Genomic DNA, 19384 nt, shown 5'->3' with positions numbered 1-19384 from the left:
CAGACTTTCATTCCATATATTCAGAATTTAATTCTATATATTCAGACTTTCATTCCATATATTTAGACTTTCATTCCATATATTCAGACTTTTATTCCATATATTCAGAATTTCATTCCATATATTCAGACTTTGATTCTATATATATTTTTTCAGCCTTTCATTCCATATATTCAGACTTTCATTCCATACACTCAAACTTGATATTATAAATATAATTATTTCCTGAATGGCATTCCATAATACACACACACATATATTATATATATATATATATATATATATATATATATATATATATATATATATATATATATATATATACAGTGAGGTCAATAAGTATTTGATCACCCTGTGATTTTGCAAGTTCTCTTACTTAGAAATCATGGAGGGGTCTACAATTTTCAGCATAGGTGCATTTCCACTGTGAGAGACAGAATCTAAAATTAAAAATCCGGAAATCACATTGTATGATTTTTTAACAATTTATTTGTGAATTACTGTGTCAAATAAGTATTTGATCACTTGAGTCAAAAAAATTTAACATTTGGTACAGAAGCCTTTGTAAACAATTACAGAGGTCAAACGGTTCCTGTACTTCTTCACCAGGTTTGTACACACTGCAGGAGGGATTTTGGCCCACTCCTCCATACAGATCTTCTCTAGATCTGTCAGGTTTCGGGGTTGTCGCTGAGCAACACGGAGTTTCAGCCCCCTCCAAAGATTTTCTATTGGATTTAGGTCTGGAGACTGGCTAGGCCACTCCAGAACTTTGATATGCTTCTTACGGAGCCACTCCTTGGTTTTCCTGGCTGTGTGCTTTGGGTCATTGTCATGTTGGAAGACCCAGCCACGACCCATCTTTAATGCTCTGACTGAGGGAAGGAGGTTTTTGCCCAATATGTCACAATACATGGCCCCGTTCATCCTCTCCTTAATACAGTGCAGTCGTCCTGTCCCCTGTGCAGAAAAACACCCCCAGAGCATGATGCTTCCAGCCCCATGCTTCACTGTAGGTATGGTATTATTGGGATGATACTCATTATTCTTCTTCCTCCAAACACGGCGAATGGAGTTAAGACCAAAAAGTTCTACTTTGGTCTCATCTGACCACAGGACTTTCTCCCATGTCTCCTCTGGATCATCCAGATGGTCCCTGGCAAACTTCAGATGGGCCTGGACATGGGCTGACTTAGACAGGGGAACTTTCCGTGCGATGCAAGATTTTAAACCATAACGTCTTAGTGTATTACTGATAGTAGCCTTGTAAACGATGGTCCCAGCTCTCTTCACTGCATTGACCAGCTCCTCCTGTGTAGTTCTGGGCTGATTCTTCACCATTCTTAGCATCATTGATACCCCACGAGGAGAGATCTTCCGTGGGGCCCCAGTCTGAGGGACATTGACAGTCATCATTAGCCTCTTCCATTTTCTGACAATTGCTCCAACAGTTGTTCTTTTTCACCAAGCTGCTTGGCACTGCCCCGTAGCCCTTTCCAGCTTTGTGAAGGTCTACAATTTTGTCTCTTGTGTCTTTTGACAGCTCTTTGGTTTTGCCCATGTTGCTACTTAGACTTTAGCTGATTGTGGGGTGCACAGGTGTATTTATGACAGCTAACAACCTCAAAAAGGTGCTACTAATTTAGATTCATAAGCAGAGTGTAGCTGGACTATTTAAAAGCAAAATAACAGGTCTTTGAGGGCCAGAAATCTGGCTGATAAGCAAGTGATCAAATACTTATTTGACACAGTAATTCACAAATAAATTGTTAAAAAATCATACAATGTGATTTCCGGATTTTTATTTTTAGATTCTGTCTCTCACAGTGGAAATGCACCTATGCTGAAAATTGTAGACCCCTCCATGATTTCTAAGTAAGAGAACTTGCAAAATCACAGGGTGATCAAATATTTATTGACCTCACTGTATGTATATATATATATATATATATATATATATATATACACACACATCCTTATCAAAAAGAGACATGGGAGAGTATTATGCATTCTCAACATTTATTTTGCAAAAAACCTAAAGATCTTACTTAACAGTGTACAACAAAACAAAAATTAGCAGTGTAATAACACAAGAACAGTGTAATAATGTGTACTTTTCTCAAAAACTAACTCTCTCTTCATCTGAACTCTGATGAAACTAGACATTCAAGTTCTTTGCCAGGAACACCAACCTGTCAACATTTTCTGGCTTCAGTGATGCCCTGGAGCTTGTTACAATATTGCCCCCTGTGCTGAATGCACGCTCGGAGGGTGAGCTTGTGGCTGGGATGCATAAGTATTTTTTTGCCAGACGGCTAATGCGCGGGAAGTGGGAACATTGGAGACGCCACCACTCCAGTGGATCAGAGTCACTGTCAGCCGTCACCATCAGCAGGTAGCCATCTAGCTCCATGTCAATGCCCTGCTGCTTTGGTGGTGCACTGCTACACTTTTTGAAGAAACTGCCCAGGCTGTGTTTGGGCTTTTTCAGTTGTACAGGAGCAGTGCTAGTTTCCCTCTCGCTTTGGTCCTCTGTGGAAGAGGCATCTGTGGCTGTCTTCTCCTCCAGTGCTTTGGTTTCTGTAGCTACTCTGCTCCTCACTTCCTCCAACTTTTCAGGTGACATGTAGGTGGTCTTGAACCGTGGGTCCAGGAATGTTGCCATGGTGAGCAGCTCATCAGTGGCAGGATCTTTGTATTTTTCATTCAAATAATCCAAGACCCTCTTCTTGATGTCCTCGCACAGTCCTGCTTTGTCTTCTTCTGGCTTCAAAATGTTTGTATTGAGTAGATGGAGGACTGGCTTAACATAGGAGACACTAACGTACTCCTCTCCTGACAGGGCATCTGTTAAATCTTGCAGAGGCTTCAGTGCTTTGGTTATGGCCTCCAACACATCAATGTCTTGCCAGGTGGGTAGAAGGTGGCGTGACTTTTGGTCTGCTGCCAGGACTTGAGTGATGGCCTTCTCCTGCTCCAACACCCTTTCCATCATTTTGACACGGGACCCCCACCTTGTTGGGGATTCTGTGATCAGCTTGTGGGGGGGCAGGTTCAGCTCTCTCTGTGCACTGGTCAGGGCATTCTTCTTTTTCCAGCTGTAGGAGAATGTGCTGACCACTTTTTTGCACATACCTGTGGCCCGTGCAACTCGAGCATCATGTTGGACACTCCTCTCTGGGAAGTAAAAAGAACGGATAAAAATATTAGCATAAGTGGGAAAAGTAGGTTATCATAGTTGAAAAACGTAATAAACCATTAACTGTAGAGCAGCATAAGTATTTATTGTATGGACACACTGAACATTAGGCTATTACAAATTTAATAGGCCATGTTGTATGTATGTTGGTCAATATTTTGCACATTCCTGCACAAATAGTACAGCTTTTTCATTTTAAATACATTTATATTGTACATATTTTTAATAATATTTTTCATATAATCTGATGATAATTGAATTTTATATTTATGTTTTTTTTTTTACTTTCTGATCCGGTCCCCAGAGGAATCACGGCTAAACAATACTAACAATGAAAAATACAATACTAATGTGGTGGCCTTAAATTTGTTTTTGTTTTCTTTTTTTAATACAAACAGAAAAGGACTTGACAAATTTTCTGAATATAAAATGTTAGGTTTAGAAAGTGTAACTTACCAATAGCGTTGTGCAGTCTGTGTCCAAAACATGCGAGTCTCGTCCATTTATTGATTTCCAGAGCGCGCACCATGTTTGCACCGCTGTCAGTCGTCATGCACACCAGACGCGCTTCATCCAAGCCCCAGGCGGAAAGTGCATTCTTCAGTCCTAACGCAATTATTGCTCCGGTGTGGTCTTCGGGGAAGAAGGCGGTCTGTAGGCATCTGCTGCGCAACTTCCAGTCATCGTCAATGAAGTGGATGGTGAGGCTAATGTATGGCTCAGTAGTTCGGCTGGACCATAAATCAGTAGTGGCCGAGTAGGCTTCAAGGTGGCGAATTTCGTTCATGACTCTGTCCCGTACCTCCATGTACAGCTCTGGCAGACACTTCTGGCTAAAAAATTTCCGACCAGGCAGCTCGTATCTTGAGTCCAGAGTGTGAACCACATGTCTGAAGCCATCTCTCTCTATGGTTTGAATGGGCACCATGTCCTTTGCGATATATAGCGCAATTGCCCTGGTAATATCTTTCCATTTCTTACTACTCTTGTCGTAAGGTGTAGCAGCAGTAAACGATGCCTGCAGTGAAAGCTGTGTAGTCTTGGGACGCGCTCCGCTGGTGCTGCTGGTCCCACTTGCGCTCGTTTTGGCCCGGGTTGCCTCTTCATATTCACGGGCGTGCGTGTTTTTAAATGATGAAACAGGTTGCTTGTGTTTCCACCTCTTGCTGTCACAACACGGCGGCAAACCTTGCATATTACTGAAGTTTGCTCCGTGTCGGATGATTTAAAACCGAACCAGTTCCAAATAACGGAGGTTCCTCCTCTTTTTGGAACGAGAGTTACCTCTACAGCGGCCTCGGTCTCTCCGTCTGGTTCTGACACTTCACTCATCTCTTTTCAGATAGTATATAGGCTACAGGCCCGACCTTTCTTCACGATGTTTCACCAGTCGTTTAATGGCCACTCCGCTTTTACCTACCACGTGCAAGGCTGATACGAATGTGTTTTACTTTTTTATTTACAACAAGATATATAGTATAAGGACAGGTATTCAGACCACAACTGAACGTTTGAAGAAAATTTTATGCCTTATTATTTAGAATTAGATATTATTGATGTAAATGCAGCCGTTCAAGGAACATAATTGATTTATTACGGTATTGACGGTATTAGAAAATCCATGTCGTGGCGCAATGTCACACCGGTGATGACTATGACACCGGTGTACCGCCCACCCCTAAAATATAAATATAAATATATATATATATATTACTGTTATTGTTAGTAGTAGCTGTATTCACTATCTCAGCAAATTAGAATACTTCATAAGACCAATAAAAAAAAAATTGTGAATTGTTGACCTTCTGGAAAGTATGTTCATTTACTGTATATGTGCTCAATACTTGGTAGGGGCTCCTTTTGCTTTAATTACTGCCTCAATTCGGTGTGGCATGGAGGTGATCAGTCTGTGGCACTGCTGAGCTGGTATGGAAGCCCAGGTTTCTTTGACAGTGGCCTTCAGCCCATCTGCAAAATGAGAAACAATTCCCTTGTTTCTCATTTTCCTCTTGACAATACCCCATAGATTCTCTATGGGGTTCAGGTCTGGTGAGTTTGCTGGCCATTCAAGCACACCAACACCATGGTCGTTTAACCAACTTTTGGTGCTTTTGGCACTGTGGGCAGGTGCCAAATCCTGCTGGAAAATGAAATCAGCATATTTAAAAAAGCTGGTCAGCAGAAGGAAGCATGAAGTGGTCTTAAAAATTAAGTAAACGGGTGCAGTGACTTCAGTTTTCAAAAAACACAGTGGACCAACACCAGCAGATGACATTGCACCCCAAAGCATCACAGACTGTGGAAACTTAACACTGGACTTCAAGCAACTTGGGCTATGAGCTTCTCCACCCTTCCTCTAGACTCTAGGACCTTGGTTTCCAAATGAAATACAAAACTTGCTCTCATCTGAAAAGAGGACTTTGGACCACTGGGCAATAGTCCATTTCTTCTCCTTAGCCCAGGTAAGACACCTCTGACGTTGTCTGTGGTTCAGGAGTGGCTTAACAAGAGAAATAAGACAACTGTAGCCAAATTCCTTGACACATCTGTGTATGGTGGCTCTTGATGCCTTGACCCCAGCCTCAGTCCATTCCTTGTGAAGTTCACCCAAATTCTTGAATCTGTTTTGTTTGACAAGCCTCTCAAGGCCTTGGTTCTCTCGGTTGATTGTGCATCTTTTTCCTTCCACACTTTTTCTTCCACTCAACCTTCTGTTAACATGCTTGGATACAGCACTCTGTGAACAGCCAGCTTTTTTGGCAATGAATGTTTGTGGCTTACCCTCCTTGTGAAGGGTGTCAATGATTGTCTTCTGGACAACTGTCAGATCAGCAGTCTTCCCCATGATTGTGTAGCCTAGTGAACCAAACTGAGAGACCATTTTGAAGGCTCAGGAAACCTTTGCAGGTGTTTTGAGTTGATTAGCTGATTGGCATGTCACCATATTCTAATTTGTTGAGATGGTGAATTGGTGGGTTTTCGTAAAATGTGCAAAAATCATCGCAATTAAAAGAAGCAAGGTCTTAAACTACTTTGGTCTGTGTATTGAATTTATTTAATACACGAGTTTTACAATTTGAGTTGAATTACTGAAATAAATGAACTCTTCCATGACATTCTAATTTACTGAGATTTTTGTTAATGCTTTTGTTGTTAATGTTTTTTTTTGCTTTTTGTTAATAGTTGGAATCTCAGTACGTCAGTACTGCCATCTTAAAAGTAGGGGTGTGAATAATCACTGGTTTCATGATTCAATTCAATTACAATTTTCATCATCAACTCAGTATCATTATGCATCACAATCTCAGTTTTCAATATTACTACACATGGCTACATTTTCATAATTTTATATCAAATTTATTTTGTGCAAACCTTATTTTTCTTTATTATATAAACAGGCTACTTTTTAAACCAATTACTTATTTAAAATAGGTGTTCTTTAAGTATCCAGACGTTTACAGACTATATATATATATATATATAAAATATATTTGTTGTTGTTGTTTTTTCTCAGCATTATTGCCGTTTGATTATTACTGATGAGAACATAGACAGTGGCAGCTTTAACATACTGTATTAAAACTTATACACAGATCTATTTTGATATATCAGATGTTTTGGCCTGCTCTGGAAACATAACTGACTGCGTGAACATCAGTTCTGTATAAATGTATTCGAAGTGCATTTAACCGCAGCCGCAATTGATCTTCAGGACAACAAACACAAAGCGCACGTGAAAGTCAGTGCGTGAGTTTCGGGTTTCTTATGGTACTGCATTCCAAAAGGCATTAATGACAGCTTATCTAAAGTAAAACACAGTGGGTGGAAGCACACACTGTCAAGCAGTGTGCACGTCTAGTAGGGGTGGGAATCTTCAGGCACTTCATGATCCGATTCCGATTTTGGAAGTCATGATCCGATTCTAAAACGATTCTTGATCTACAATTTTTTTTTTTTTTTTTTTTTTTCCTCCCCAATTAATTCTTCTGCTGTGCAAATATATCTTTTACATCTCACATTTTAACCAAAATTGCAGTTTCTTTGCTTTTTGTTTGTAGTTGGAATCTCTGTTATGTCAGTACTGCCATCTTAAAAGTAGGGGTGTGAAGTTTTCAATAATACTGCACATGGCTACATTTTCATAAATTTTATATAAAATTTATTTTGTGCAAAAATTTTTATATAAACAGGCTACTTTTTAAAACAATCACTTATTTAAAATAAGTGTTCAAGTAACAAAAGTTTTCAGACAATAGTTATGGGTTTTTCTTTTTTCCTCAGCATTATTGCTGTTTGATTATTACTGATGAGATCATAGACCGTGGCAGCTTTAACGGACTGTATTCACTCTAATGCACAGATCTTTTTCAGCTCTATTTCGATATATCAGATGTTTTGTCCTGCTCTGAAAACATAACTGACTGTGTGAACATCAATTTCTAAAAGTATTCGAAAATGGAAGTGCATTTAACCGCAGTCGCAATCAATCTTCAAGACAACAAACACAAAACGCACATGAAAGTCTGTCAGTTTCGTGCATCCAATAATACTGCATTTCAAACTGCAAATTCTGCACAAAGAAGCCCGCCACGTCTCTAGCACGCACACGTGCTACGTGGGGAAAAAAACTACATCAGAATCGATTCTGAAATATTCAGAATTGCCATGCATCAGAGAATTATTATAATTTTTTTTTTTTCCCCTTCCACCCCTATGCTACAGTGGACGTGGCCACTCTAGTCAGTGCAGTGGTTCTCAAACTGGGGTCACTGAGGGGGTATGTAAACAAAATGCTGAGCTTTGCTATTCATTTAATTTTACCCAAATTTAAAGTAACTTTAAAATGGAGCATTTATTTCTGACAAGCAAAATACTGCTGTTAGTATAAAACAAAAAGTGCTGTGTACGTTCAAATGATATCAAATTACCCCATCTTTTGCGGTCAACTGACTGCATCCATACCAGCAGCGTGCGTGTGATAGGATGCACACAAAGTATGCTTCTTTAGCAAATCACACTGCTGTTCATTCTATCTTTTAAAGTAGATTTGTAGCACATAATAGCATGAGGAACAAATATTGACACAGACTGTAAATGGAGATCGATTTAAGAAACTCTCTTTGATGATAAAAAAAAAAAATGCCCTGTGTGAGTTATTGTTTTTCATGTTTAAAATATGAGCAAGAACGTAATTTTCTCTGAATATTTCTCTGAATAAAAAAAGTAGTATTAAGTGAACATTTTAAATGTAGCCTACATTTTAAACACAATATTGTCAAAGTTGTTTGATTATATTTTACAGCAAAACAATAGTTCCAATGAAACGGAACAACAGAACTGGTGTGCGTCTCCAAGCAGCAGCTTTAAAGAGGTCATCGGAATGGACATTTTTCACGAGTTGATATGATTCTTTAGGGTCTTAATGAGAAGTCTATAACATACTTTGGTTAAAAATGCTCAATGGTTGTGTAAAGCAACACCCTTTTTACCTTGTCAAAATGAGCTCTGCAAAAATAATCTTATTCTGGTCGAGGCTGCTTTAAATGCAAATGAGCTCTGCTCACCCTGCCCCTTTCTTCTCTCTGTGTAGAGACGAGCCTGTTTACGTTAGCTGCATTTAGCCACTAAACTTGCTAACTAGTACATTATTAGGAAAGGCGATCGCAAAGATTCATAAAAAAAACCCTTATGCTCACTTCTGCTGTAAGTGAAGCTGGATCATGAATGATTCACACGACCATAGACTGATACATGTAGATTGGGAGGCGCATTCCCTTCACAAACAAACGTAATCTACTGCATCTTCAGCGGCTCAGATGTCGAGAGTAAATGACTACCACTATGTTCATTATTACATCCAGCAACACAACACCTCAATCGCTCAGTCTGAGATATTCTTGTCTAACTTTCATCCCTGTTCCGGCATCGAAATAAAGAGGGCGGACTGTTACAGCTGATCTGAGGTAAAACGCTCATGTCAATCAACTATCGTGGGAGCGGCCTCTGTCGGTGTGACACCACAACGACAGGCATCTGAGAATGGCTCAATTTAAAAAAGGGAATATTATTTTTACAGATTAATTAAACCACTGCATGGATTTTTATCATTATAGGGTAGATGTGTACATACACTGCCAACACATTAATGTTCACACAACATGTAAAAGTGAACTTAACATCCGATGACCCCTTTAAGGATATGGAGAATCAGTTTGCACAATTAAAATAAATTAAAAGTGATTTAAGAAGATTGAGCGAGTGCGGATCCCTTACTTGAATATGATGTTGCTGATTTATCTACTGTTTTTTTTTTTTTTTTTTTTTTTTTTTTTTTTTTTTGTTTGTTTGTTTGTTTTTTCTCCTCTCTCTCTGTGATTGTATTTATTTATTTTTTCAGTTGTGCAATTAAATCAATTGACTTGGTCCAACAGCATGAGAGTGCGGGGATTGCTGCCACCATTGATGCAATGACTTCAGGCAGTACTGCAGCTCTGGAGGTGCACACAGGGTGTTCTGCTTCTGGCTCCCCAGTGGTATGTATTTCTAAATCATAATATTTTTATATGCATGTTTTTACTTCCTTCTCATATTATAGGAGTAGCAGGGTTTCCTGTGGGTCCATAAAAAGTCTTACATTCTATCAAATTTATGGCCATAATTTAAGTTGAATCGTACGAGAAGATCTTAATTATGATTTCAAGGGGTCTTTTGGGGACAGAAAGACAAGATGTGCAGTATGGCGATGATTAAAAGACTATGACTTCATTAAATAAACAGGCCTGCACTTAAAGTCAGGTTCTATGAAGCACTGTGTACTGCTTTTACCAGGAAAACCACTATTTCTTCCTTTCCGAAAGCACCACCTGCTGGCAGAGAATGAATTTACATTTTAAATAAGCTCATCTGCTGTTTTTGTTATAATGCAGAGTTATAAATGTGAACTGTTGGATCGACACGTAAAATAAATGTAATTAATATAATAATTCATTGATCCTTTAAATTAATACAATAATTGATACTTTTGACTTATCCATTTTCCTAAAAATTGTTTAAAGGCTGGTCATTTTACAGTTTAATATGTTGCCTCAGATATCGCCCTACCGCAATTATATGGTATTCATTTTATTTGTGCAGGTCTTAAAGTCTTAAATTTGAGCCTAAATTCCCACAGATACCTTCAATAGAATAAATTTATTCCAAATTATGTCCTGTCAGTGTAAAACTGTATGATGTTGTGGTTGGTTGTGGTTGTTGTTTTTTTTTTTTTTTTTTTTTTTTTTTCCCCCTTCCGTGGATCCCTTAGTAGCCGTTTCACATAATGTTCAGCCTGTCTTTTTCCATGTATTGAAAGTGAATGTGGTTAAGTTTTACTTCACTGATAAAATGCTATACTTGTGTGCAGTGTTTAATAACCGAGAATATGTCTTCCATGCTCATTGTTTTACATCCACTATGCATCCACTTTCATTGATTTGGCAAAGCATAGTATTAACATCCAGCTAAATAAATTATTTCATGTAAGAAACAACATTATGGCTTTAGAAAAATATGATGGTAAGTAAATCATGACATAATTATCATTTTTGCATTTGAGTGTAGTTTACAGTATGCTACACCTTTTTCCTAATATGCCCAACCGTCATTAAAGTCATGGAGTGTTAGGTGTTAAATCTTTATTTTCACACTAGTTTGTTATTCACTCAACCATAACAATTTAGGAAATCAGTGCTGATCCTCAAGTCAAAGACTGTCCTGAAGCCTACACAGCCCAGCATGCACTGCGACAGGCTCAGATGTCGAAGGAACTGATTGAGCTTAATAAAGTTTTGGCGCTAAAAGAGGCTTTTGTCAAGAAGATGTGTCAGAATGATAGTCATTTGGAGCCCATGCAAACAGAATATCAGGTAAGGCTGGAAACCAAATCGTAATGATATTGGCAGATGCCATGAAAGTGGTGTTTAAATGTTTGTTTGTCTTCTCCAGGAGAATATTCAAAGTCTCCAGGCTTCAGTTGGCTCTCTGCAGAAAGAGAAGGAAGATCTCATCCAGGCTTTGCAGTCTACTAAGAAGGACACCAATCAGGCCAAGTAACTCAATATCTATGCTGGTTTCTCTCCAAACTTGAACTGCCAGTTTTACTGCTGCAACACAATGACAAGTTAGTAATAGTTTAACATTTTACATTGTCTTGTTTTGTCTTGTTTCACTCTAGACTGAGTGAACAACGGAGGAAGAGACTTCAGGAGCTAGAAGGACAAATCACAGAGTTAAAGAAGAAACTTCAAGATCAAGCTAAGCTGCTTAAGCTCAAAGAGTCATCTGTGCGCAATGTAACTAAACTCAACCAGGAGATTCAGGTTTGTTTGCAAACCCTCATATGTTTAATCTGTTGATTAGGGATGGGAGGTTTTACCAAAATATAAAGGCAAAGACAAAAAAGTCACTGTTTAAGGCAAATGTGTCTTCTAACTAATATAGCTGTAAACGTTTCATTAAAATGACAGCTACATATACCTTAGTGCCACGACTTGTATTAATGGTGTTTTAGCTGTATCTTTTCTGTGGTTAAGTGATAGCAGCATTAAAAATAGGAATAGAGAAAGTTTCTTAAAAATAAATGATCAGTGAAACAGTTCTACATAATGTTGGTAGTTCTTTAGAAGGTCAAATTAAGTGTAAAACAAAACAACTTTTTAAATTTAAAGGCACAATATGTAAGACTTTCATAGTAAAATATCCAAAAACCATCTGTACAGTGTGGTATATTTCATGCAGTTATGAACTTGCATTATCCCAAAATTTCCCATGGATTTGTAAATCCAGAGAAATTCCAATTTTAAATAATGTCTCGTCCCTGTTCCTTCCTGGTCGTTGTCGCCTATCAACAATGTAATATCGGCACTATCCATGGTTTCTACTCATAGACACTACAAAAAAATGTTTCTGTGCAGTTAAATTAAATCCATTGTGGCTGTTGCGAATAAAATGAAAGTTCAATAAAGTGTTGACTGCAGCATTAAATTTAGATCTGCTCAGTGTTGCACCATATTTTTTTTTTTTTTTTTTTTTTTTTTACGCACTTTTACAGTGTTGGACATTACAGTCAATCACACATGGGTCTGTTGAGCTTCTGAACGCAATGGCCAATCAGAGGTGTCCAGACAAGTCATGACAGTCACCAGGTGTTGTTTTTTTTTTTTTTTTTTTTTTTTTTGGGTTCAGTGTACACGCTCAGTGACTGAACTCTGCATAAACAACAAACCATCATTCCACTCTCCTTTATAGCATCATCAAGCTTTGCCTTAGTTATGGTTTTAAAAATGCGACCTCTAGCAGCGAAAACGTACATATTGTGCCTTAAATTGCAAATAAATGGATAATATGTGGAAACACTGAGTTGTATTCATATGATGTGCTGGTTGATCTGTGCAGGCTATGAAGTCCCAGCGGGTGCAGCTCATGAGACAAATGAAAGAAGACTCTGAGAAGTTTCGTTTGTGGAAGCAAAAGAAAGATAAAGAAGTCCTGCAGCTCAAAGAGAAAGCAAGTGTCAATCTTAATCTTTTTCTCTTGTTAAAATTGCAAATGGTGTCAATGACAGTTTATATTATTATTTTTAATAAGATTTTGTAGGAAATTAAGTGTGTTTTTGCATATTTCAGGATCGTAAAGCGACAGTATGAGATGCTAAAACTAGAGAGAGACTTCCAGAAACAGGCCAGTGTACTTCGCCGCAAGACAGAGGAGGTAAGCTGTTTTCCAAAAAACTTTACAACATTTCTAAAGTAATTTGCAATTGCAGTTTTGTTGATTTTATGTCATATTGCCCTGCTCAGATGATGTTGATCAACTGGCAAATCAATCCATGTTTTTAAGCAGTAAGTGTGAACTAGTGGATCGACAAGATAAGGTGTTATAAAAATGTAAACAATTAAGGCAGTAAATTATATTTATTTAATTAATATGATACTTGATTGATAATCGTTTAATATATATATATATATATATATATATATATATATATAAGAATTGATACTTTTGACTCTTAAAGGCTGAAATGTGAAGTTTATTATTTAATAAAATTTCTTGTTTTTTTGAAACCTGCATCTGAACTGCAAATCATGCTTTTTACAGTCTTTTTAAATTAAATTATTTATTTATTTTATTTGAGCAGGTCTTATAAAAAGGTCTTTAAAAGTCTAGATACACTGGTCTCACAAAAACAATCAATTGTTTTTATATATAATTCTTCAGAACTCTGCTTGTGAGGAGGGTTCATTACTGGACCTCGAGCCATTTTAGTTGACCCCTGACCTAGATTAATAAATGCTGCAATACTGTTCGGTATTCAAACTCGCGTTATGTCTCTCTCTTTCCGATTGTTTTTTTAGATTTCAGACTTAGCCAAAGAAAAAGCAATAAATATAAATCTCTCTCTAGCTCTCTCTGCTGCTTCATATTGGCGGTCGGCAACGTGGCAGAAGCATTCCCTTCATATTATTGATGCTAAAAAAAAATATCAAAAATCCTGCTTCATTCAAATTCAATTAATATTTGATTGTTTGAAATGCAAGTGCCAGTATTATGTGACTAAAACTAAAATGGTTCTTGTACTTTTTACTTAAGTTTCATATCAAATATCACTTACTACTTATTACATTAGAAATGTAATACTTTCTTTTACTCAAGTAAAAGTATTTTAAAGATTTACCTTTTTAACTAGGGGTGTAACGATATGCCCAGGTCACGATACGATGCGTATCTCGATACTGGGTTCACGATACGATACGTATCGCGATATTTTGAACAAAATTTTAAAAAAGAAACTGAAATTCAAATAACAGATTTATTTAAAAAACATTAACACATTTCAGTAACTTTCTTTGTACATACAAGATCACATTTCAAGCTTTAATAAAAACCTTCTTTATTCAAATTAACAACTGAATAGGTCTTTCTGTCACTGAAAAAAGCATGCTAAATTTAGCATAACTTAAAATTAAAGATGCCTCAGACAGAACAACTTAAAGCAGTAAAAAAATAATTTAATTAAATGGTGTTCTGTTCAACATAAACACTAGTGTTTGTTTAGGTTACCTACAGGGTTTTTTTTGCATCTACATTTGCAGGCAAAAACTGGGATCTTTGAGCATCCACAATATCCCCTGCCGTAGAAAAAAAACATGTTCACTGGGAACAGACGTTGCTGGAACTGTTAAGTAGGCCTGAGTATCACCTCTGTGCTCAAAAGAGTTGCCGTTATAGCCGCTTGTTGCTCGAGATAGCGTTCCAGCATATCCATGGAGCTGTTCCATCGCGTCGCCACCTCGATGATAAGCTGATGCGATCTCAAGCATCTTTTGCTTTTCCGTGAGCACAGCTGTGGCTGTGGCACTGCAGTGAAGGAAAGCCACGACTTTTCTCACGCGACCAAGCAATCGACTGACGCGAGGCACCTTTAAACCTGCTTGCGACGCAAGATTCAATGTGTGCGCAAAACACTTAATATGCAGTGACCACCCGGCTTCTCTCACTGCCACCTCCATGTTGTGTGCATTGTCAGTAACAACTGCAGTACCATGAGGAGCCCTTTCAAGCTCCCACTCTCGTACAGCCGCTTTTAAAACTTCAGCTATGTTAGACCCAGTGTGCAACTCAAAATGCGGGCGAGTCTGAAGCTCGAAACTTTTCATTTCCCACTCCGTGGTAATAACATGCGCAGTGATTATAATATAACTCTGACAAGCCCTCGTCCTGCCGCGTACTGGAAAACCAAAATGCTGCCAGACGATGGAGTTATAAGAAGACGGGGCATCTTCAATTTCACTTTCAGCCAAACTCATGTTGCTCTGCTGATGTTTAGTTTAAGCCATTTCTGCAACTGTGATGAAAGCACAGGCGACACTGTTGCAGAGTAGGTCACGTCGGCTGCTCAACCAATAGGATTAGACTGCCGTCAAATCGTAAATGTATCGCCAACACTACGATACATATCGTAACATTTTTGCATCGTGAAATATCGTACTGCGATATATCGTTACACCCCTATTTTTAACGTTTTTAATGTTCTTAAGTATTAAAGCTTAGCAGTAAGGTCAGTTAGTTTAACTGTTGTATATTCAAAATAATGCTATGTTTCACTTCTATTGTTGTCTTTATTTAGTAATTTCGGGCGCGTTGATGGATTTCATTGGTTTGATCCATCGCGTTGTTCTTTTGTCACATTTACCGGTTTCACAGCACTTTGGGAAATGCTATCGAACTTTGGAACAGCAGCTTATGAAATGCCGAACTAGGCAAAATAATATCGAACCATTGGAAACATAATATATACCGGTGTACAGTGCATCCCTACAATGGTAACACCGACTATCGCAACAAGCCTAGTAATCATTTGAAATGTGCATCAACAGGCTGCTGCTGCTAACAAGCGTCTGAAAGATGCTCTTCAGAAGAGGAGTGAAGTTGCAGAGAAACGCAAAGAAGTTCAGAACCGTGGAACAGAGGGTGTCAGCAGTAGAATCAAGGTACCTCACTTAGAAAAGAAAGTTTGGTTTGTTGTCCCATTACTTGTCATTTATTTTCTGACTTTGGTTATTTATTTATGGCTTACTATATATGGATAATTAGTATATTGATACCATATTGGTTATTAGTTTATATAAAAAAAAATTCTTTTAATTGAATTTTTTCTTTAAAATTATTAAAATCACCTAATCTTATGGCAAATCTTTTTGGCAAATAGATATCCTTTCTTTAATTATAAAAATTTAGAACATTAACAGTTGTAGTTTTACATTTGCTTACATTTCATTCATTTAGCAGATGCTTGTATTCAAAACAATGCACAAATTAGCAACATAAGCAATTTGTGTCAAAGCCAAAAATGTTCAAAGTATAGCTGAGAGATATATATATATATATATATATATATATATATATATATATATGCAGAAACAAGACCGATAGATTTTTTTAATTTATTTTTTTAAATTAAAGTATAGCATTCTAACAAAGCCCATAATAAATAAGTACTTATATAATAAGCAAATAAGTACTTGTATAAAAATATAAGCAAATAAGAAAAAAGTCCTTTACTAGAAAAAAATTAACTTGATTTTTAAAAGTAAACTAATTTGTGACAGCTGAATGTAAGATTTGACAAGCCTATCATGTCATTCTCTAAGTAATATCTAGTTTCTTTAAGGCACAAAATAGACTTCATTCAATTTAAATAAGTATGATGAACTTTGTAAAAAGCATTTAAAAAAACTCCAGCACATTTATAATTACCCAAAAAACAAACATAACTCTCTTATGCATGTTATTATGGAGGTCCGGGGAGTGTGCATTTTCTGGAAAACCCACAGTATGTGTTAAATTAGTGAAATACTTAAAACTGGAAGCTAAAGAACATCTTTCAGTATGTGTTGATAGGAAGTTGGACTTTGTACTTTCCTTTCCTTTTTTTTATTTTTTTTTTATTTTTTTAAGTAGTAGAAAATACTCATTCTGATTTAGACATTCCTGATATCATAGAATAATTTTCTTGAGAATTGCTGACCTTGATTTGATCTTTTTGTTTGTAAGTGATGTTATTATCAGCTTAGCTCATGTAATTACATTAGTTGTGACATGGTTTAGAATACATGGTATCTTAATTATACTCCGTAATTTTTAGTCTTTTTTACCAAAACATTTCAACTAGGCAGTTTACCTGGAGGAAAAAAAAAATCATGGCACCATTTTAAAAGAACTTTCTGTTGAGGGCATGAATAAATTGTGAGCTTGAGAAAACAATGCAAAAATATGAATGCACATGCAATTGCATCTTAGAATAAATGTTGCAATTGTTGTCAATTTGATTGGTCAAGAATTGGTTGCTGAATGAAGTAGAAGTGCTTGTGAGCACAGAAGAGGCCCGTCGGCATCTACAGGACCTGCTGGAGGACAGAAAGATGCTAGCAGAGGAGATTGCTCAGCTTCACCAGCAGATGGAGGCAGGAGAAAGACCTGTAGCCAAAGTCCGGGTAAGATTGCCATGCACTGGTTTAATATGGAATACCAGCACACTGCTTACTGCGTTTGTAAACATTTGCTTGTAAGGTAGACCCACAAAATTAAGCACTTCACATGAATTGATCAGTTTAATTCAAGTATTCTGAAGAGGCACGATTCCTCTATATGATAAACCATCGATTCTTTAGTGTCAGGCACGTATGTTTGAAGAGGGGATGCTAATAAAATGACAATAATATGATAATATTGTCTCTTGACAGGAAAGCCCTGAGTTTGAGTTGAGAGGTAGATCATTAATGATGGTTACAGTTAGTGTTACTAATAGTATTAGTAGTATAAATCACTGACACATTTGTTAATTGTGGATCTCATAATGCTGTTTATGGTGTAGCATGATGATCATAAATGGTCTGCATATAAGTGCACTTGCTCCAAGCTTGTGCTGCTCTGTCTGTTTGGCTGAGCTGATAAATGCAAAAATTTAAGGACACTGAGCCCTGTTCAAACTAAACCATTCAATTTATATGGAGTACATCATGATATTTTAATGTATTTCTGTGTTTGAAAATGTTGATTGCTTAAATTTTTGGTGGATGTACAAAAAATAATGAGAATATTAAAACAGAGGAGCAAAAGTCTTATGAGTAACTGCATAACTGTCCGTAAATTAATTAATACTCCTTAAACGGTTAAATTCTCTTGACAACCTTTTATTCCTTTTAATTATACTGACCCTTTTGTTGACCCAGATTAAAATCATTGATTGCTCAACGGTGGCAGTTTAATGCATTTGAATTGTATTTTTGGTGTTTTCCTCAGCGCCGTACACTGACGATTTCAGAGTTGGAAGGCCAGGGTGAGCTGGAGGCCTCTATCAGCAAGCAGGTGGAGAGTCTAGAGACAGAGATGGGGCTCAGGTCAGACATACTATGACTAAACCACCATGAATAAATCATACTTCTTTTAGACTGATATCTATAAATGCAAATGGGGGCTGTCAAACCCCAAAATGATTAACAAAAAGTACCATAAAAGTCCATACTTCAATTTTTATCTGTTGCTCTAATAAACTAGTCAGTGTCTTCAGAAGACTTGAAGCATAGGCCTAGTGCATAAGTTGTATGGAACAGAGGTTCTCAAATGCTGTGCTGCAGCACACTGGTATACCATTTAGGGTTGTGCAGTGTTATAGTTGTAAACTAGAACACTCAAAATGAACAATATAATCACAGTTCAAACAAAACAAACAGTTTGTTTTCAAACAACATGAAAAAGTGAACTTAGCATCCGATGACCCCTTTAAGGAAGCGGAAGTGTATTGGAGACTCCAGGAAATCATCGGCATGGTCTGCCAAGATCGATTGGGGCTGGGAAACTACAAAGCTGTGAGCTGGAATAAGGCAGATGCAAAAGGTAGAAGGACTCTTGTGGGATTAGGGAGGCTGCAGAAGAAGACTGGCATGTAAGAGCAGTAGGGCTTGCCTCTCAAGGGCAGTGGATGCAGTGGGATCAGGCACTTGAGCACTCATTGTCCTGGAAGGAAATCATAACGACCAGGGCAAATTAGCCTTCCTCTTGCGTGCTGTAGCTGACCTATTACCAATTCCACACAACTTGAAGATCTGGGGCAAAGATGAGAATCCATCCTGTCAGAGGTGTGGAGCAGCTTTATGTACTGTGAACTACATTTTGACAGGATGTCCAAAGGCTCTGGGAGAAGGACGCTACAGATGGAGGCACGATAAGGTTCTTGTCGAAATTGCCAAATGGACAGACTTACAGAGGGTTAAAGCCAGTGAACATAACATGCCACCACCCAGAGAAGTCAGTTTTCTAAAGGAAGGAGAAAAGTTTCCAAAGTCAAGTAGAACTAATTGTACTGTGCCCTCTATCTTTCTTCAAGCATCCTACTGGGAGATGCAAGTTGACCTTAAAAAGTAGCTTTTCCAGAGGAGGTGGCAAAGACTACACTTAGAGGAGCACATAAAAAAATCTTAGTAGTCGAGTAGACTGTGCCCTGGGAGGACAGGATAGCTATCTCTCATGAGTTGAAGAAGACTAAGTATCAAGACCTGATCAGCGAAGCTTCTATTAAAGGATGGAACGCAGTTTTGTTTCCTATCGAAGTTGGCTGCCACAGCTTCCCAGCTACATCTGTGTGCTGTT

At 37.6% G+C, this 19384-nt stretch overlaps 1 protein-coding gene across 1 annotated transcript in view; it reads left to right on the top strand.

The window, feature by feature from the left end:
* The window catches only part of kif4 (kinesin family member 4), a 62038-nt gene that overhangs the window by 25365 nt on the left and 17289 nt on the right, over window positions 1-19384 (top strand). The window contains exons 14-22 of the mRNA XM_051093335.1: window positions 9631-9732; window positions 10918-11103; window positions 11183-11286; window positions 11412-11556; window positions 12632-12747; window positions 12868-12946; window positions 15613-15726; window positions 17074-17229; window positions 18038-18135. Of these exons, the coding sequence (XP_050949292.1) occupies window positions 9631-9732; window positions 10918-11103; window positions 11183-11286; window positions 11412-11556; window positions 12632-12747; window positions 12868-12946; window positions 15613-15726; window positions 17074-17229; window positions 18038-18135 (1100 nt within the window). The remainder of the gene's footprint in view (window positions 1-9630; window positions 9733-10917; window positions 11104-11182; window positions 11287-11411; window positions 11557-12631; window positions 12748-12867; window positions 12947-15612; window positions 15727-17073; window positions 17230-18037; window positions 18136-19384) is intronic.

This window comes from Labeo rohita, chromosome 21 (assembly GCF_022985175.1).
Source record: "Labeo rohita strain BAU-BD-2019 chromosome 21, IGBB_LRoh.1.0, whole genome shotgun sequence".
NCBI lineage: Eukaryota > Metazoa > Chordata > Actinopteri > Cypriniformes > Cyprinidae > Labeo > Labeo rohita.
This window is presented reverse-complemented; position numbering and strand designations above follow the sequence as displayed.